The 21,896-nt window shown below is 43.1% G+C and overlaps 2 protein-coding genes across 2 annotated transcripts; both read left to right on the top strand.

Annotated features, from left to right (window-relative positions):
• Positions 1–8,639: 8,639 nt before the first annotated feature.
• LOC307075191 (sushi domain-containing protein 2-like) lies at positions 8,640–17,055 on the top strand (the record flags this gene model as incomplete). The annotated part of the gene is made up of 16 exons (XM_079735697.1): positions 8,640–8,706; positions 8,845–9,043; positions 9,132–9,283; positions 9,573–9,740; positions 9,835–10,009; positions 10,543–10,744; positions 11,230–11,315; positions 11,821–12,089; positions 12,756–12,899; positions 13,662–13,820; positions 14,473–14,721; positions 14,827–15,010; positions 15,253–15,347; positions 16,248–16,427; positions 16,728–16,821; positions 17,034–17,055. 16 exons carry the CDS (start codon positions 8,640–8,642, stop codon positions 17,053–17,055), a joined length of 2,445 nt encoding a protein of 814 aa, XP_079591823.1.
• A 1,877-nt stretch (positions 17,056–18,932) lies between these two features.
• Positions 18,933–19,868, top strand: LOC307074497 (heat shock protein beta-1-like; the record flags this gene model as incomplete). The annotated part of the gene is made up of 3 exons (XM_079734665.1): positions 18,933–19,308; positions 19,493–19,556; positions 19,709–19,868. The coding sequence occupies 3 exons, from the start codon at positions 18,933–18,935 to the stop codon at positions 19,866–19,868; spliced, it is 600 nt and encodes a 199-aa protein (XP_079590791.1).
• Between the last annotated feature and the right edge of the window lie 2,028 nt (positions 19,869–21,896).

Here is a 21,896-nt window from a genome sequence, read left to right as displayed (position 1 = left end):
GTTAAAAAGTAGTATGAAGCCACATTCGACAATGTTAAAACTTTTGTAACTGCATGTTCATCTTTACATTAAACAATACTAATACCTATACATTAGCACCTATGTGAGTTGTATATTACGTCATTCTTGGAAATGCGATTAGCTTTTTAAAATGGTATTGGACATGGAGAGCAACAGTGTTTGGGCTCTCAGATTACTTTTTTATGTTATAACAAGTAATGTAGCGTGTTAGCTTTGCAATTCAAGTAATCAGTTATGTAGTACCCTGTTCAACCAAACAATCCCAGACGCATTTGCACTGTTTCCTTCAGACTCCTGGTTTGATGGCCGCGTACGGTGCATGTGTAGTGCCGTACCATTTCATAAAGCAGTACAAATACAACCATGTGGCACTTTAGTGTTTTTTATTGGTGATGTAGGGGTTAGGGTAAGGAGTAGGGTTAGGGTCCATAGTGCAGTAGGGTGCATTGGAGTTAGGGTCTGTGGGATGAGTCTGTGCAGCAGGCTTGGTTGGGGTCTGTGAGGAGGGTCTGTGAGCAGGCTGGTGGGAGGGTATCCAGCAGGCCTCAGGCTCTTGCCATCCTCCTACAGGTGATCGTCCTGCCTTGGGTGGGGGTCCCGCAGTGCTTTTCACCTCTGAGGGTGAAGGAGGCGGAAGGGAACTGTCTTGGTTCAGGAACATGTCTGCCTACTTGGGCTGTGGGCCAGCGTATGACCTGACCGAGCCCTGAGCCGCCAGGCCCCGATGCACTCCCCCATATGCTCCGACTCTCTGAATCTGTCTTGTCCTGGCTTGACAACAATGAGGGAGGCTTGTGGTGTCTGGTCCTGATTGGCTGGCCTACGACTAGGGGTTTTGAACCACTGAAGGGAAGAGCGGGGCCAATAACACGGCGTAACCCACCCATACCGAGTCCTTCAAAGCCTCCGCTGGTTTGCGCCTTGCGAACGCCTTCAGCCAGCAGACCCAGCTTGAACAGCGCGGCGGGCATGAGCTCTAGGGGGGGCATGATTAAGGGAGGCGCCACCTTCTCCTCAGCCCCAGGTTCCCACACAACCCCACACGCACATCTTAGGTTGAAAAGAAATCCAGATCTGCAGTTGCAAAGACATCTAGTGGATGGCAGTGGCATGCGCAACCCTTGGACCAGCCAGGTTCGCTTCCAGATCCTGGCTGGTCTGGGCTCCAGCGGCGGGAGGAACCGCGCACAGTTATTTTGGTTTACAGCCCTGACCTCCAACCCATACACTTTGCTTGCTTCTACACCTAGGCCCGGGACTCCTGTGAGGTCGCCACGGTTTTCCTCTGGCTGGGGGCAAACTGTGTCGGCAGGTGGACCACGCTTGAAGAGCATGGCTGGTATGGAGCCCAGGGGCGGAAGGCACCAGGGAGGCACCCTCTCCCTTTCAGCCCCAGAAGAACCACTCACCAGCCGGGCACGCTTGAAGAACATTTTGACCTGGGCTGGTCTTGGTTCCTTGGGCGGAAGGAAGCAAGGAGGCGCTGTCTTCTTGACCGCTGGCTGCTCCTCTCTCTGCTTTGCTGGGCCAGCAGCTAGAGGCGTGATGGTCATGGGCCAAACTCCTGGGGCTTGTGGTCCATCTGGGAAGGCCTCAGTGGCTGCTGGGAGCCTCATCGTGTTCCTGTCAGTCCATTGGCTTTCAGTTAGAAAAACAACCTTACCATTGCATCATTCATAGAACTAAATTACATTTATTGGTCATCTTAATTCAATTTAACTTGGGTTATTTCCTACTACTTTATATACTACCGCATATATTGCATAAAAAAATATAAACTAACTTAATTAACTCGATTGACCTACTGTTTAATGCAAATAGAAAAATATCACAGTAAAATTGTTATTTTAGAGTTATTTTTATACAAAATATATGTGACTTCTTAATTCAGAAGACGCCTATTAAAGAAAAAGGTCACTTTATTCGGGAGGATTACCACTGCTTACCAGCCGCCCGTCACGTCGCGATGTCTTCAGTGCTGGTAGGACTGCTCTAAAAAGCAGGTCATACTAAATCTAACAAATGTTTATTGGCAAATAATTGTGTATGCACAAAAACCCGTGGATTGTTGTTATTTAAACATAAGACTTTTCAAATAACAACAATTGCTATTGTTATTATTTTATATATATATTATAATATATATTATATTTATTATTATTATTATTATTATTACCCATGCACAGTGATTTTTTATGTATTTGTCAGCTTTGTGCTGAATAATCTTTGGACGCATTTTGTCTGTTTTTGCGAAAAGTACCAGAGCCGTGGACGGGGTCAGAGAGCATGGGTTGCTCGCTGCTGCTGTCATAATGAATGGTTACCGTTTGAAATGATACTGCATCACATTTCTTGAATATCGCGCCACCTTTCCACCTGTTCCCTTTCTTCTCAGACAGGGGAGGAGCGTACTCTGGTTGCGTCGTCGCTGTATCCTGGAGGTTATTAGCCTACTTTTCGGATTCGTTTCTATCCTAGTATGGCCGGTGAAAAAGGAGCATAATGTCGATTGAACACATAAAGCTACTGTTAGCAAACGTGAGAAACCTAACAACAATATTGAGATGAGATCAACGTTCATTCCATGCAGAGGCGGGGATGCCCAATCAAAGAGTTGGGGTATGAATGCTATCACTCATATTATTGTATATAATTATATATAAACTCAATGTGAACATTTTGAGATGAGATCGACGGCAGAGATGTCTTGTAAACTATTAGGTTGCTTATTGCACAGAATTGTGATAGCATAACATAACTTCATACACTAACATGAAGCCACTAAACATAAGTGAAACATCAGATTATGTTACATTCGATTAGCCTGTTAATCCTTGGCCGGCAAGTCATGCAAATGTATTATGATCTGTCAAATCACAATATAAAGGAAACGCTCCTATTTCAGCAATTATCAATAAATTATAATTGCTGAATTTGATTCCGATATAGACTACCACTAAATTATACGAATGAGTCATCAGAGACAGAGAATAGCGTCACAGTTGCTTTGATAGGTCCTTCATATATCCACATTTCCACACCGAGAATAAAAAGTGAGAAGTTAAGCACCTGCTCTGAAAGTTCCATATATTCATATACGAATACACAAACACACATACCCATACACTATACTGTATCTATATAACATTTCACTAGCCTACAGATCCATTGTGTTTATGTCTTAGGTTTGACTGCAGATAAAGTAGAGAAAAAACATTGGATATCTTCCGACTGACCGCTGCAGTTTCACAGTACCTCCAGATGGGGACACTATAGTCCACGGAATAGCCTAATCACTGACGCGTAATGCTCCCAGGCCAAGAGGTCGCAGTGTCTGTTGTGGCAGTGGGCTCAACGAGACCCCAACTGAGCTGAAGTAAAGCAACACCTGTCTCATTCAATCTATACTCAATAGTCACTCGGACTTCCTCCATGCTTACAATTATCTTGGGTGACACCATCACCCCGCCAAGGTTGGACGTCACACATACACAAACACATGCACCCGCACTCGCACACTTACACACACGCACGCACCCACGTACCACACTAGAGCCCCGTGGTCAGAATGCATGGGCCACTCGTTGCTGCTGTGATAATGAATGGTTACCGAGTTAAATGACACTGCAACAAATTTCTTGGTCCGGATATCGTGCCACCTTTCCACCTGTTCCCTTTCCTCTCAGACTGGAGAGGAACGTCCTCTGTTGGAGGTCTGTTGGTGTCATCGCTGTATTCTTTGAGGTCATGTAGCCTACTTCGATACGTTTCAATCTGAGTATGGCCAGTGAAAAAGTAGCATAATGTCTATCGAACACATAAAGCAACAGTAGATGAAACGTTGGAAACCAAACAAAAATATTGAGATGAAATCAACGTTCAATTCATGGAGAGGCGGGGATGCCAAATCAAAGAGTTGGGCTATGAATGCTATCCTTCATATTATTGTATACATGTAATTACATATAAACAATGTATGTATTAAATTCATACACTAACTGATGAATGAATTAACATACGATACATAAGTGAAACATCAGATTATGTTACATTCGATTTGCCGGTTTTAAGTCATGCAAATGTATTATGATCTCACAATCACAATATAAAGGAAACAGTCCCATTTCAGCAATTATTAATGATTTTATTCAGATATAAACAACCATTCGATTATACAAATGAGTCATCAGAGACAGAGAATGGTGTCACAGGTGCTTTAATAGGTCCTTCATATATCCACACTTCCACAGCGAGAATCAAAGTGAGAATTTAAGCACCTACTCTAACAGTCCCCTATGTTCATATACGATTACACACAGACACACAGATACGCCCCCCCCCCCCCCCACACACACACACACATACACACACACATTAGGTGTGTGTACTGTATATATATATTTAGTATATGCTACACGTGAAACCTCCTATATATTTTTCCTATATAATTTATGTGATAGTACACAAACATAACACTAGCCTACAGATCCATCATGTCTTAGGTTTGACTGCAGATAAAGTAAAGGAAAAACACTGGATCTCTTCCACTGACCACTGCAGTTTCACAGTACTTCCAATGGGGGGCACTATAGTCCACTGAATACCTTAATCACTGACGCGTAAAGCTCCTAGGCCAAGAGGTCGCAGTCAGGGGCGTAGCCAGGATTTTATTTCTGTGGTGGCCAGCCCGGGCCAGTCTTATCTTTGGGGTGGCACTTGATTGTCAAGGGAGGCAGAGATTTTAAGTGCAATATTTATTCATAACATTGGTTTATAACACTTTAAATAAGAATGATAAATCAAAGTTAAATCACACTAATAGTGCATATATTTAAGCTTTTTTTAGACTGTTTCCGTTCTGTTTCCCCCCACGTACGCCTCTGGTCGCAGTGTCTGTTAGGTCTGGTCTCAAAGTCGGTCACGAGACCCCAGCTGACCTGAAGTAAAGCAACATTTGTCTGGGTCAATCAATACACAATAGTAACTCGGACACCCTCCATGCTAACAATTATATTTGGGTGACTCCTCGACCCGCAAAGGTTGGAAGTCACAAATGTACATACGCACGCACCCGCACTCGCACTCACACACGCACGCACGTAACACGCTGGAGCCCCGTGGTCAGAATGCATTGGCGGCTCGCTGCTGTCATAATGAATGGTTACCGATTGAAATGACACTGCAACACATTTATTGGATATCGCGCCACCTTTCCACCTGTTCCCTTTCCTCTCAGACAGGAGCGGAACGTCCTCTGGTGAAGGTCTGATGGTGTCATCTCTGTATCCTTGGAGGTCATGTCGTCCACTTTTCGGATATGTTTAGATCTGAGTATGGCCAGTGAAAAAGGAGCATATGTAGAATGAACACATGGAGTAACAGTAGAAAAACGTTTGAAACCTGACAACAATATTGAGATGAGATCAACGTTTAGGTCATGGAGAAGCAGGGATGCCAAATCAGAGAGTAGGGGTATGAATGCTATCCCTCATATTATTACATAAATATAATCATATATAAACTCAATGTGAACATATTGAGATGAGATCGACTGCAGAGACGTCTTGTAATCTATGAGGATGCTTATTGCACATAATTGTCATAACATAACATAACAAAATACACCAACTCATGACCAAACTAAACACTAAACATAAGTGAAACATCAGATTATGTTATATTCGATTTGCCTGTTATCCTTGGACGGCAAGTCATGCAAATATATTATGATCTGTCAAATTACAATATAAAGGAAACGCTCCCATTTCAGCCATTATCAATCATTTTATTCAGATATAGACGAACACTAAATTATACAAATGACTAATCAGAGACAGAGAAATAGTGTCACATTTGCTTTAATAGGTGTTTCATATATGCACACTTGCACTGAGAATAAAAAAGGGGGGAACTTAAGCACCTACAATAGTCCCATATATTTATAAAAGATTACACACACACACACACACACACACACACACACACACACACACACACACACACACACACACACACACACATATATAGATATACCGTGCATATATACATATGGGGCTTATGTGATAGTACACTGAAATTACACTAGCCTACAGATCCATTATGTCTTAGGTTTGATTGCAGATAAAGTAAAGAAAAAACATTGGCTATCTTCTACTGACCACTGCAGTTTCACAGTACCTCCAGAGGGGCGCACTGTAGACCACTGAATAGCCTAATCACTGACCCGTAATGCTTCCAGGCAAAGAGGTCGCAGGTTCGGTCGGCCAGTGGGCTAAAAGTCGAGAGACCCCAACTGACCCAAAGTAAACAACACCTGTCTTTGTCAATCAATTCACCTCCATGAGACCTCCATGCTCACAATTATTTTGGGTGACACCTTCCCTCCGCAAAGGTTGGACGTCCCACACTACACATGCAGCCGCACCTGCACACGTACACATTTTAATACTTTTATTCGGATCTTAACTTACATGGAAAGATCACTGATCCAAACATTGACGGAAGTATGTTACAGTTTTTAGTAAGGGGCTGCCCAAACATAGAAAACTTTATGCCAATCAATTTTTATCTGCATTATTTGTTATGGATAAACATTGCACCTTGGTCTTCAGATTGATAGCCTATTATGGCAGAGATGGAGCAAGACTTTTAAACTCTCTTTGCATTTGGTCACCTTAGTCCACAGAGTTGTAACCCATGCAATACCAGTTTGTATACATGTCCAAGGCTCCCAAAAACAAGAACAATTAATGTGCAATTAAAACATAACTTTGTGATACTGTTTAGAGTGGTTGATATTTTAAAAGCTTAGCGTTAAAGTCGATGTCTATATACAGGTCAAAGCAACATCCCAACTCCACATTAGTCACATACTTACTAGAAACATCTACAATGGTGATATCAGGGGTACTTGGGATATTACTGAAGTATGTAATATTCAGATATTCACAGTTGAACCAGTCCATTTTTACTGCTGAGTGTTTGTGTATCTTTGTTTCCAATTGCACTTCTTTGATGCCGTGTTACTAGGTCCACTAATCTGTAATGCCTTACAATGTAAAGGCCTTTGTAAAAATTGTGTCCGTTTAGGACATGTGCTGTGGTCTCATTTTATCGGTGGTAGGGTGGAGAATGCAGTGTGGACCGTGACAGGGGTATCAAGTAGACAAGTTGGATTTCGTTGGAAGAACTTGGAGGTGGGCTTTGATAGTAAAATTGAAAACATCCTTGCCAATTGACACTATGGGGCGAGAAAGGGAATGATTTGCAGATGGTAAGCACGCTAATTTTCCTTGGAGACTTTTTCCTTGTCCAGTGTGCACACCTGCACACACACACACCAACACACACACACACACATACACACACGCGCGAGCGCTCGCACACACACACACACACACACACACACACACACACACACACTCACACTCACACACACACACACACACACACACACACACACACACACACACACACACACAATCAAGGTTTTGCTCAAAAGGTTTACTCAAAATAATATATCTGAATAACCTTTATAATATATGAATAGGCCTAGGCCTATAGGACCATTCCCCTTCACGCTGCTTATATTGTTATAACAACAAGTAAGTACGTCAAGTAAAACAGTTTGCGCTCCATAGCCCAATGCGTCGGATAATATGCAGATGGAAAGCGACCACTAGATGACACCACACAGCAATAAGTAACTGCGGCTATTTAGGGTGACGTTTCAATTTTGACCGTGCAACTGCTACATTTGAATTACCATGTCTTTGGTTGCGTGGAAATAGGTGTCTTAAATGGCTTACATTGACCACTAATAACTTTGGAACGGGACAGGCTGCAAAGTCCAACAGGACGTTTCTGTCATAGCTGACGGTCAACACCTCCTACCACTTGCCATCCAGGGTAGACCGTCAATCTATTTTGTACGAGCGTATTGCTATCTCAGCTGGCGGCCCTCCACATTCCTCTGGGTTCTGGCCGCGTGTGAACTGTTTACTGCGTGCGTTATTATTAGACATGTTCAAATTGGCAAGCTTCTGCAGTGCCGAGGCTGAAGCGTTCAAAGAGGAAATTAGTTATCCACCTTTGTTTCACCCCTCATATTTAAGATAATGACCGGAATTATTAGGCTACGAAACGCTTTCCTTTTTTAAAACTTAAAAAAAATATTTATATTTCTTATTTTCTATTTTTATAATCCAGAACGTTATAATCTCCCCTAAAAGCATCCATAATCGTAATAAAATATATTAGCCTGTGCATTCAAACATAATTCACAGTAGCCTATATTACACCAGAGCTAACCCCATAACTATCCTTGTTTTTCATTTGCTTATTCACTCATTAATTTGTTCCTCCATGCTATCCTTAGGTCTAACAATAGCGAGGTGTGTTTTGATGAATGGCAGATTCCCATGGGTTTCTGTGCACTCTCTCGTCTCCACGAGACCTTTGTCCCATAGCTTAATAGTGTTGGTAAGAGCTAGTAATAAACAACGGGTCAAGGTTTGTGAAGTGCTGAGTCCTCGCCTCGGGCTCACACGCTGAACACACATTCAAGTGAGCACCACGGGTTTGATCCGGCGCTGATTATCCAGCTGCACCAGCTCACCATGGGCCCACATGCCGGCCACGCACTGACTTTTATTCTCCTGTTGTCATGCGTTGTCACAGCGCTGGGTATGTATTCTCCACTTCCTACAGGGGATCGAACAATCAGGAAAGATCGAAGAAAACCCGGTTCAAATAGCACACGATTCAGCCGAAACAAAACAAGTTTTTTTTTTGTTGACACTAGTGGTGGTGTTGTTTCAACAGGCCAGGCCTGTGAAGGCCGGTGTGGAGAAAGGTTGGAGTCCTGCTCTTGCCATCCAACGTGTGCGTCTCTGAAGACATGCTGTGGAGACTATAAAGTGTACTGTGTGGAAACCCAGCCTTATTCAGGATCCAGTTTTGGTGGGACAGATTTCACTATCCTGCATGCAACTTTCAATCAAACTTCACAGATTGTATGCCGGTATGTTATATTCTTTCCCCTCACAATGTGTCTGAAGTCCTGTTCTTACCAGAAGTTTTCTTTACACGCCGTGTCTTGTTGGTTGCAGGTTCAACGATGCCGTCAACACGGTTGGATATGTGGACGAACACAGCCGTGCTCATTGCATTTCGCCCTTATTGTACCAAACTGGATGGGTCCCCTTGCATATCTCTGCAGATAATGGCACAACCTTTACACAAACTGGGGCCTGGCTGTTAGGTACAACACACACACACACACACACACACACACACACAGACACACACACACACACACACACACACACACACACACACACACACACACACACACACACACACACACATAAAACAAACAAATGTACATATGATGACATCCCCAAAACACACACCAAATCATCAATCCATTATTCCAAGTAACTCTGCATATCACATTATAGTCTTGGGATAGTAATGTTGTTCATAGCTATTAAAAAAAAGTATGCATGTGGTGTGTATATATGTATAAATTCATTTATTGGTTCCTACAGTACATACCGGCAAGTTGGATGCTGGCTTCAAAGCCGTGTTGGAGAACGCAACCCAGTGGCAGTACTATGGGACCCCAAATGTAGGAGGCCCCCTGAAGATGGAATGGAACTCATCTCTGGTCACAGCAGAAACGGTCAACATAGAGCTATGGGGCTACAGCGAGACAGGTGAGCGGGTCAGCACCAAACAAGACACCCCTATCTATACAGCTCTAGAATAGATATAATAGATGACCCTGTGTTTGTGTCTCGGTGTTGGTAGGTGAGCCGTACTCTGAGGCCTGGCAGGGGAAGTGGGAGTACCTGTACTCCCTGGCCAAGAGTCAGCCCAACAACGGCGCGTTTAGTTTTGTGCCTCAGCCGGCACAACATGGTTTCTCTGCCTGGGAGCTGGGCAGCGTACGCATCAGTCCCAGCACCTATTCGGACGGCATGTGGTGAGTGTGACCACATACCCAAACACACACACACCCTTTAGGGCTGTGTTCCCATCTAAGCCGGAGACAGCTATTAAATATTTAGTTTTATGTTTTGGCACTTGCTTGCTTGGTAGTAGCCGGGACACATGTCAGCAAGCATATCGGATTTTAAACAGCACGTGTTCGGAATACATATTCCATGTCAACAGCAGGGGGGGTATGGATATCGCCACTAGCATGGGGGAATTTAGCTTGCAGTAGTCAGGACAGCAAGGTTAAACCCAAGGTTCCGAAACCCCATCACCAGCCGAAAACATGATATTACCTCGTTAGTATTACCGTGCATAACATTACATTATAATGTTATGCACGGTACTAGCATGGGGGAATTTAGCTTGCAGTAGTCAGGACAGCAAGGTTGAACCCAAGGTTCCGAAACCCCCTCACCAGCTGAAAACATGATATTACCTCGTTAGTATTACTTAGTGTTCAGGTGCAGCCACTTAAAGGTCAACTGTGGCTGAAGATGACTGGATGGTTCCGTGACCCAGGAATGTGCACGCCTTGTGGACCGAGGACCACGCTCTGGCCTGGCACCTGGGTCAGGAGTTCAGGCAAAACTCAGCCGACTGGGCCCTGGGGAAGTGTCTGGCGTGGGACGCACTGGAGGGCCGGCTGCCTAACTTCCTGGAGGAGACCATCGACTGCCCCTGCACCCTGGCACAAGCCAGGGCCGACACGGGCCGCTTTCATGTAGGTATGGGGAACGCCGAGAACAGTAGACTGAGAAGGAGGGGAGGAGATGTGCTTTATTAATCCCTGTGTTGCACGAGGGCCTGCAAAAGCTTGAGGCATGATGATTGAAAAAGATCCATATTAGGTGCTTCCTGCTCTATGTAATGCCTGGTGCATCCCTTGCACATCAATTAATGCTTGGACTATGTAATGTTATGCACGGTAGTCATGTTATGTCTCAGAAGGTTGGATGAACTACAGTTTCTAGTTCATAGCAAGGATGTAAAAAGTTTTACACTTGCAGATAACCTTCTTTTAATCACACTGTTGTATACATTGGTATTGCATACTTTACCCTGGGTCAAACTATGTTGCTGCACGTGCTATTCCTTTATTGAAACGCAACTGCATTATCTTTATTGTATACACCATACGTCCATCTATTCTGGTGTTAAATGATTTATGAATGAATACTGGTACTTTATAATGTGTCAATTTCTCAGACCGACTATGGCTGTGATTTGGAAAAAGGAAGTGTGTGCACTTACCATCCAGGAAGTGTCCACTGTGTCAGGGCTATAAATGCGAGGTGGGTTCAATAGTTTAACTAAACACAAAAACTCATATTTACCTGCTTAGTGTGATCACACAAGTTAACATACTCATATTTACCTGCTTAGTGTGTCCAAACAAGTTAACATGCTCATATTTACCTGCTTAGTATGATCTGACAAGTAAACATACTCATATTTACCTGCTTAGTGTGTCCAAACAAGTTAACATACTCATATTTACTTGCTTAGTGTGATCTGACAAGTAAACATACTCATATTTACCTGCTTAGTGTGTCCACACAAGTTAAAATACTCATAATCACCTGCTTATTGTGTCCACACAAGTTAACATACTCTCTTTACACTAGTCTAAGTCTGTACACTTGTCTATGTCTTATCTTATACTAGTGTTGTTGTTCTTTACTCTGCCCTGTAAGGTGACCTTGGGTGCTCTGTAAGTAGAAGTAGATAGAATAAATAAAATGAACTATTATTATTATTATGCTACTCTGAGTCTAATTCTATGTGTCTTTCTGATAGTCCAAAGTATGGAGCAGGCCAACAGTGCTGCTACGACCACTCAGGGGCCCAGGTCCTCACGGCCGACTCCATCGGGGGGAGCACCCCGGACAGGGCCCACGACTGGGGCTCGCCCCCCTACCGGAGCCCCCCCCGGGTCCCGGGCGTGTCCCACTGGGTCTACGACGTCCTGAGCTTCTACTACTGCTGCCTGTGGTCGGACCACTGCCAGTACTACTTCAAACACCGGCCCTCCAGTGACTGCAGGACCTACCGGTCGCCCCGATCAGGTGACGGCCCCACTCTGTACGACCGTATTGTTTCCCCTACCTTATACCACCCGCAGCATTTTGAAACACATGACCCTGGACTGGGGGTCACCCTAGTCATTACGTTCCAATGGTGTCCATTATTTTGGAGTGTCGGGACACCTCTGCCTTTTTACGGTTCAAAATCTATCTTCCTTGACAAACCTTAATAAACCATGAATAAACATTGCGTATTCATGTTCATGTTCTGCATATTCACATGAACTCATGGATTTGAAATCCTCATTCACACCACCATGCACACTAGCACCGCCAGGTATTATCTTCTTATCAACATGAAATGCATTTAATGACATTCAAATTTTACCGGTAGGTTTATTATTTGATTTGATATATTGTTTATGAAGGAGTATTTATATTGTAGTTATTACCATTTATATTCTCGTATTCTTGTATTCTTTTGTTGTCTTATATTTTCGACGCAAAAACAATATGGCCGATAGTAAATAGATGAAAGTAACTCATATCTAATCACGGCGGTTAACTGTGGCATACGTCTGTGCTCTCCTGTTATTGGAATGTAAACCATGACACGGGTGGTGGTCCTTCAATCCCCTCCAGGGGTATTCCATACACATTATCGCCATGGATATTAATCCTGTTGCTGTGTCCCATGGACATGCCCAGGCGCTGTGTTCGGAGACCCCCACTTCATAACGTTTGACGGGGTGACCTACTCCTTCAACGGCAAGGGGGAGTATTCCCTGGTTGTCTCGGAGAGCAGGGGGCTGGTCATCCAGGGTAGGACTGCACCCGTCTCGCTCCCGGACGGTAAGGCTGCGCAACACGCTGAGTGGGTAACCAGTAACCAGGGACACTGAACCAGTTGCAAGGAACCAGCAACCAGTACCTAGGAACCAGTAGCCAGGAACCAGTAGCTAGGAACCATGAACCAGTAGCCAGGAACCAGTAGCTGGGAACCATGAACCAGTATCCAGTAACCAGTATCCAGGAACCATGAACCAGTAAGCAGGAACTATGAACTAGTAGCCAGGAACCATGAAGTAGTAGCCAGGAACCATGAACAAGTAGCCAGGAACCATGAACAAGTAGCCAGGAACCATGAACAAGTAGCCAGGAACCATGGACAAGTAGTTGGAATCATGAACCATTAACCAGTAGCCAGGAACCAGTAGCCAGGAACCAGTAGCCAGGAACCACTAGCCAGGAACCATGAAACAGTAGTGCGGAAGCAACCACTAACAATTCCTGGCTGGATGGGAGCTACAATCAAAACAAGAATACAAAATCATCATAGCATAAGACCTCCTAAATAAACAATGCATATTCATGTTCAGGTTCTGCATATTCACATGAACACATAGTTTTGAAACCTTCATCCATACCACCGCAGGGGCCTCGAGGTATTATCTTCTGATCACCATTGAAATGCATTTAAAGACATATTCTAAGTTTACCTTAAGTTTATTATTTGATTTGATATATTGTTTATGGAGGTATACTTATATTGTAGTCATTACCATTTTTATTCTTTATTGTATTCTTATATTCTCTTGTTTATGCTGCTGTAAGAAACTTCTGTGAACGCGACAAAGCTGTCAGCCGTGGCCATGAGGGAGGCCTCCTCAGATGTGATCGAGGTGCGCCTGGGGAGGGTCGGGGACCGGCTGGAGGTCCTGCAGAACCAGAGGGCCCTGTCCTTCACCGAGCAGAGTTGGATGGACCTGACTGGTGAGAAGCCCCGGGCTCCGGTTCTGTCTCCCTCTGTGTCGAGCTCGTCTGTCACTATCGGATGCTGTGGTGAGGGTAGTTATAAGGGTAGTTATAATTCAATAGTTATAAGAAGGGAATCTGCCATTGCCAGTGCAGACTCAACACTAAAATTGGCTTGTTTGATCAGATGAATGTCGTGGTTGGTCTGGCTCACATCAGACGGCACCCCAGGCAAGATTATCAATAGCGCCTCCAAAATATGTGCCTTTATTCTGAAGTGTCAGAGCAGTGAAGTTCCCATTCCAGATCCAATCGTTAATCATTCACTGCTAAATGCAATTGTGAAATGTGACAAATGATATCGAGATAAGCACTTCACTAAAAGGACGTTTGATAATCTTCATTTCAATTGGCATCATTAACCTTTGGATCATCGGTGACTCATCAAGCTTGTGGGGGATAGCAGGGAACAACAAACATACACACACACTCTCGCAAAACAGTGCACTCAAATCATACGGTTAATGGAAAAATAACTAAGCTTAACTAACAAAGTAAAGCCAAATAAATTTAGATGTTACATCACTATGGTCCTTTCCACTTCTGGAGAATCAGTCGCCTGATTAAACTTGGACCTATCACTGAAACCCTGACATTAACTGTGTTCCAGGAGTGTTTGTGTTTTCTCCCAACACCAACAACGTGACGGTGATGTTCCCGTCCGGAGCCGGGGTGGAGCTACGCCTCCGACAGGGAACCTTGACGACCACGGTGCTCCTGCCAGAGGACTTCCAAGGTGCCACGCTGGGCATGTTGGGAAAAATGAACGGCGACCCTTCCGACGATCTGACCACCCCCGACGGCCAGACCGTGTCCATTCAGAGCACTCCCCAAGAGTTGTTTGAATTTGGACGCCACTGTGAGAGACTTCTAGAAGTATATTTCAGATGAGTTCTCATGTTCTCACGATGTAGGTGTCATATTTCACTCTGTGTCGTTGGTCTTTCTCTGCATGTGTTTCCAGGGGCTATTGCCAACGAGTCTTCGTTGTTGACCTACGATTCCAACTATCTTTTGGACACATACTTCTACGCTCCCCGGCATGACCCTAGTTTTATTCCTGCGTTTTCTATCCCCGATAATGAACATGATCCCCTGAAGGAACAGGCTTCCAAGATATGCACCGGAGATGGTGATGCATATTGCAGGTATGACATCACTGTCCACGAAACCCTAGGGCTGTCCTTCACATTATCAGTTACAAACTATCACTGAACGCTATTGTTTCAGCATTGAACGTTACCACGACATTAGCACGGAAATATTAACACCCTTCAGTGTCTACCTTTTTCTTTAAAAGCAGATCTACATAATCTAAACATAATGATATATAAATATACATACCTTAGCTATACCATTGACAAGGGCTCTGTTATTATCTGTGCTGTAGGTATGATGTGCTGGTGGGCCGCAGTCCAGCTCTTGGGAACGCCACTAAGATATCCTACATGAGTCACCTGGCCCTTGTGGATGACCTGAAGCCAGGTGACCACAAAGTGTTATGGTGCATTGTGACTGACTCAAGGTTGTTTGAGCCAGTAGCTGCGTTTCCATCCCCCTGATTTTATGCAAATTTTGAAGTATCGAATCAGTATACGTGATGGAAACACCAAAATTTGCATAAAAGTTTATTCGCTCGCTTGAGGTGGTTTTTGAGAAATGCGAAAGAGAGTAAATGCGCAAAATTGGAGATGGAAACACACTTTTCGAAACAGCTGTGACGCAGCGAACATTGAACACACAGGACTTATGGTGCTTTTTAGTATTCTCTGCGAACCGACTCGGACCTCGGATGTGACGTCACGCGCACCCTTCAATCGTTTTATTATGTTTCGCTCAGCCGTTGGAGAAAACTATTGGACTGAACTATTTGGAACAGAATCTGTATGTCTGTTTTCTTTGCACTTTTCTGAGTATTGTTACAATTTGTGTTATTTTTGTGTGTTCTACCCCCTGCTGTGGTGCACACTTGGCCAGGTCATACTTGCAAAGGAACCAAACATTAACAAAACGTATATTTTTAAGCCTTTAATTATTGATGAATCATAATCATTCACAATGCATTAATACACATTTGTAGATGAATAATAAGTGCTATGTTAAATGGTCCCTAGTTTACCACCAGGTTCGATGTTGACTAGCCGTTAGCCTCATCACAAGTGGCAGTAATCACCCAGATGTATGATGGATAGATTAACCTACCAGTTGGTACAGCACTCTGGATATGCTGGTAGGCACTTATTTATCATCTACAAATATATCTTTGTTTTGTAAATATTACGTTCATCGTTAACTAAGAGCTTATAAACAAATTATGACTGAATGTTTCTAGTCCACGTTGGCTGGCTTACCAGAGGAACCAATCGTCTCGTGTTGTTTGTGTAGTGGTTTCCTGTGGCCATCTGTCCCCGCCAGCCAATGGGAAGAAGTTAGGGACCCGCTACCTGGTGGGAGCCACGGTGAACCTGTCATGTGACGAGGGCTATGGTATGAGGGGCTCCGCACAGCGAACCTGCCAGGAGAACGGACTCTGGTCGGGGGACACCACTACCTGCGTGGTTCCAGGTACTGATGTACCATGTTCAGAATGATGTAATCTAAAAAGTAATCTGACTCGTGTCGTAGAGCGGCCAAACCGCCCAATCACAGGTCAAGTGCGACCCGGCCAGCCTGCCCAAACTCTCAAGGTTTTCCATCAGGTTTTATGCACAACTAAAGGGTCACAAGAGAGTCTGAAATCAACACTAGCTGATCAGTGAAAGTATGACTGGATGACTTAGATTTAGGAAAGAAACAAACTCATACACAAGATGCTATGGATGGTACCAGACAGGAAAATGGTTACAATTATTTTTCTTATTTCAGATAACATCACTGGAATTGTGGTTGGATCAGTCATAGGAGGAATCGCACTGATCCTAATAGTAACAACACTCATACTGAAATACAGAGAAAAAAGGTATGGTAAACTTTATAGCTCAAAAAATACAGTTATGTTTATATAGATACATCAATACTAAGTTCTCTATATGTTCCGTAAGTTAAAAAATATATATACAGTATATATTAAAACAGTTAGTCAATAATATTGTAAAAGAATATAAAAAAAACACTTAAAATGTATGGTTCCTCATGTGTTTCTGTTTTTTGTTAGCTCATTCTGTACGGCAGATCCGGACATGGTTGTGACTGAGGCCTTCTAAACAAGATAAGAACATGTTTTTATCTCACACGTTGAAGATGAAAACTATATGCACTGTTTAAAGTTACGTTTAACAAGCTGGTGGAGAACCGAAGTGAACGTAAGGCATCTGGATATTGGATAAAATATCCTCCACGTCTAGATTTACTATCATTAACACTCACTGATTAATGCTTATTTATTTAATATCAGCATATATTTCTATATTTCTTGGTATGAAAATAGCAAAGAACTATCTCCGTAGCTATTGGAGCTTTTGGAGTTTCTGGAGAAGTATCACTCTGGTTTGCTTGGTCCGATCTACGATTTGAGATTCATTGTAAAAGTTTAGAATTTTCTACAAATGGTTAATTAAGGCTTTAAGGCTTTTTTTTTATAAAAATGAAATAAAAATATATTGAATGCTTATGTTTTGTATTTTTTCTGACCAGCTTTATGTGAAATCAGTGAAATCAAGTGAAATCAAGTGGAATCAAGTGAACACACACTGTTCAGAAAGTGTGGAGTGTTTGTTCGAGTAATGCCCAATTGTGAGTCCCATGTCTGAACTCAATCAGCCATTTTCCATGTGGTTTTCTGAAGGCATCGGCTCACCTCAAAGCACCTCGACGACCTTTGCTTTACAACGTTTATCTTACTCAGCGATATATTTCACACTCCATCTTGATCTTCCAGATATAAGAGGTGCCATGCCCAGCCGTTAAAATGAAGATTAATACTGTTTTGTGAAGCAGGTATACAGCTTTCAGAGGACTGACCGATCCACATTCTGATTGACATATGGCCTTCACTTAAACACATAAAAAAACAGATTTATTATTTGTATTACACTACCCAATGTTTATACTTTGCATTGTCATCAATTTTAGTTTCAATGCAACAAAGTGTAATCTGTCTATGGATTGCTTCAGGTTTTCATTGTGATCTCATAAGGGTAAAGCAGTCTCTCCATATATTAACATACATCCAAACAGGCTGTATGATAATTTACAGCATATTGGTACACATTAAAACGTTCATTGCTTTATCGCTGCAACAACGAATGACGACAGCATTGTATAAGATCTCTCTCTACCTGATCAGACTGACTCAGATGCACTGAGATGTTTTTGCCCTGAGCTACAGCTCTCCATAACAAATTCCACACAACCTTTCAACCGCGTCAGCTATCCCGCCTCAATTCTTTCACTCGTCCACGATGTCACCCAGGGGTGCTGTTGTGTGTATAACCCGACCCCGACCTCTTCCGCAAGATGCCTAGCACATGTGGGGTGTCAACCGTGTTCAGGGATTCAGGATTAGTATTGTACATAGAAAGGTGCTCTGTTCTTTTCTCTGTTGTGAGGCCGTTAAACTGAGTGCATACTCTGCTCCTTCACAGAGCACCAAGACCAGAATTGCTATGGCAAAACAACAAAGACCGCCAGTATGTGACCGGACTGCAGAGGACATGCACTGAATGCGGTTCCTTAGTCATTCAGCAACAATTTGCCATGCACACCCTAGGGTTATAAATATAAATAATTAGCATTATCCCATTCTATGTGGTCAATGGAGGAGTAATGTGCGAGCCCATGACATAATACCTTATGCCATAGGTGAGGTTTTCTGCTTCAATTCTACGTGTTAGAGTAGATTGGTTATATAAAGAGTGGTTGTCATCTACAGTGCACAAAGCTGGCCAGAAACCTCTCCATTCATTATGTGGTAGTTTCAAAGGACTGTTTGGGAAAGAAATATAGCTGCCTGGTTTTATAGTGTTAGGGCGTTAATCTACGCGAGGACATTCTGTTGATCAGGGTGGTGCTGGGACATCTAGCAGGTCGTGTGTTGTGCTATCGTCCAATCCTCACGGTTGTTCCCTGAACATGGGGGAGCCACAGAACAAGGTGTTATCCCGTCCCATATTTCGCCGTGATTTGGGCTGGGAGCCTTTCCCAAACTGGACGCAGCCACACCGCATCTTCAATCAGGACTTTGGCCTGCCGCCGCTGCTCGAGCCCAATGACCTGACATGGATCGACTGGGCAAAGAGGAGGCTCTCCACCTTCTCCTGGCCCGGGTACACACAGTCCCCCATGCTGGCCCCATTCAACGGCCAGCCTCCACTGCAGAGACAGCTGTCAGGGGGGTTGTCTGAGATCCAGTCAGGTCAGGAATGCTGGAGGATCAGCCTGGATGTCAATCATTTCTCTCCTGAGGAGATCACCATCACAACCAAGATGGGATACTTAGAGGTATCAGGTACTGGAAATCACTTTCTTTGTACTTAAACACAAACATAAATTGACATCAGTGTGAGCTAATTTCATGCTGTTAATTTCAATGGATCAAGACTATAGAAATATTAATAATTGTATGTAATCCATTATCGATGACCCTAATGTTGAGTTGTTTACGATTTTTGATTATCATATATTATGATCAGGAAAACATGAAGAAAGACAGGATCAGCATGGATCCGTTTCGAGGAATTTCACCCGGAAATATAAGTGAGTTTAAATAATGCAACAAACTGAAAAATCTAAAAAAATATTAAATTCAACAGTTTTAAAGTACTGCCTCTTGACGTGTACAATGCATGATGTCAAACTGCCTGTCAAGTCGATGGTTGTTGATCTTCTTTTGGATGTAATTCCTCAAGGCTACCACTGGGGGTGGACTTGCAACACATCAGTTCCCTGCTCTCTGGAGACGGAGTGCTGTCCGTGGAGGCTCCGGTTCCCGGGATAGCGACCAGTCACCCAACCACGGAGATAGTCATTCCCATACAGACCAGTGAAAGTTGTAGCCAGAATATGTAGCTATAAACCCAGCGCGGAAAGCCAAACACAAAACCCAACTCACATAGCGGTCCGACAATACACCACTTAGTGTTACATTTTTACTAGAACTTTTGAGTCAAAATTAACTCCTACTTAATTATAATAACTTGCTCTTATGTTTATTTCATACTAGCACCAGTAGTTAATTAGGATGTAATGCTTTATTTCACAATGGCATTGTAATGCACTTTTTCTTTCATTAAAATTACAACATTAAGACATATTGTTTCTTACAAAACTAAGAATGTGTGTTTGAAAATACGTCCTATACAAGCTAACCATCACAGATTTGAACACTTGTTTATGATACATCTTAAGGTTAGGCCTAGCAATGGAACCAGTTGGACCCAAGAATGACTCTTCTGGAAATTACGTCCTAATTTTATTAAATTAGAAGAGATTTGTCAATGTGATTGTTTAAATAAAACACACAAGAGTGACTGATGCACATACATAGTCTTAATGTTAGGCCTCCTGTACAACATAATATTTTGATATTTGTATTGTTTGTGACTTGACTGAAAGAAGGTATTATGCAATTAAATAATAATTAATTCAGTTGGCTAAGATATCTGTTTGGCAGTACCCTGTTCTGATGAGGAAACATATCATCCCATGACTTAACTATAGCATTGGGTGTTGTTTACTCTGAGCCGAAGAAAGAGGACTAACATACTCCAACTCCTTAGCACTGAGTGTTCTCAGCTAATAAAGTATGAAATACATAACGTGCCCGTGTTATCTAATGCCACGGTGTGAAGGGCTGCCCAGGGTGCCTGGGTTGAGTCCCGTTGGCCCCAAAAGGCCCCTGGGCCCGGGCCCAGACTGAACAGGAGACGCATGGGGACGAGGACATTGTCCCCCTCCACAACCCCTCTCCACAACGAGTGTATCAAGTAGCAATGGAACACGGCCACCACCGGGTGTGGCCATTGTAATTTAATACAGTTGTTGCGCCTTCTATCACATCAGGTTGTTCATGCTGCCCCTAACATTGATAGGAGTCTGCACAATACCCCAAACGGCGTGTATGGGGGGGGGGGGGCATGCAATTCTATATTTAACGAGCACGGCTAAATAGTTGCTATCAAACTATGGCTAGATATTGAATACTATAAAATATTTTGTCATATTTATCAGAAATGTATGCAGTAGGTTTTCATAATTAAAGGCGCAACGACACGACGCCTTGCACTGTTAGTAAGCTGCATGGAACTGATAGTCCTTACCACATAGTGAATGAGACTGTTCACCGGGCGGACAGGAATAGCATGTCTCTTCACTGGCTCTCTGGATGGCAGAAGGGTTGGCAAGTGTCCGGTTACTTAAATAAACAAGTATCACTGACGTCTCGGTATCTAAGTTATGCAATGCTTCAGACTAGAAGAGGACAATTTTCATTCAGAATATAACTTACATGTTGATTTGACAAGGTCATAAAAACCTTTGCCAGAGTATTTAAGCTTCTGGTGGACCATTCTCCGATGTCTTCCAGAGCCAGGGACACTTCTCGGCCCTCTAACAACAAGATGCAATACTTCTCCATGAGCAGTAGTGCAGTTGTAACTGATGAGAGATGATATTTAATGAATAATTATGAATGCATATATTGAAAAGAAGCATGTTTGAGAAATCTACAGGTAAACAGACAGACAGATTTGTAGATAGATCAATAGATTTATAATTGATAGATCGATAGATCAATCAGCAGATAGAAATCTCAATAGTAGTTGATTAATCAATAAATAGATAAACCAATAGATTGATCAATCAATGGTTAGAGAGATTGACTGAAAGACAGATAGATAGAAAGATACATCAAGACATCCCACCATCTACCATAGCCCCTGCTGGTTCTCAGTGGCAGAAGTGATATGGCGCTTTTATGGATGTTGGCAGTGGCACCAGTGTCTTTATGGCTGTTGGCTCACACCCGATCTGTCCCAGGGGCTCCAGAAGGTTGCAGAATGCCACACGGACATGGTGGTGTGTATGGTATGCCATTAA

This window comes from Pollachius pollachius (genome assembly GCF_949987615.1).
Source record: "Pollachius pollachius genome assembly, chromosome: 4".
Classification (NCBI taxonomy): domain Eukaryota; kingdom Metazoa; phylum Chordata; class Actinopteri; order Gadiformes; family Gadidae; genus Pollachius; species Pollachius pollachius.
This window is presented reverse-complemented; position numbering and strand designations above follow the sequence as displayed.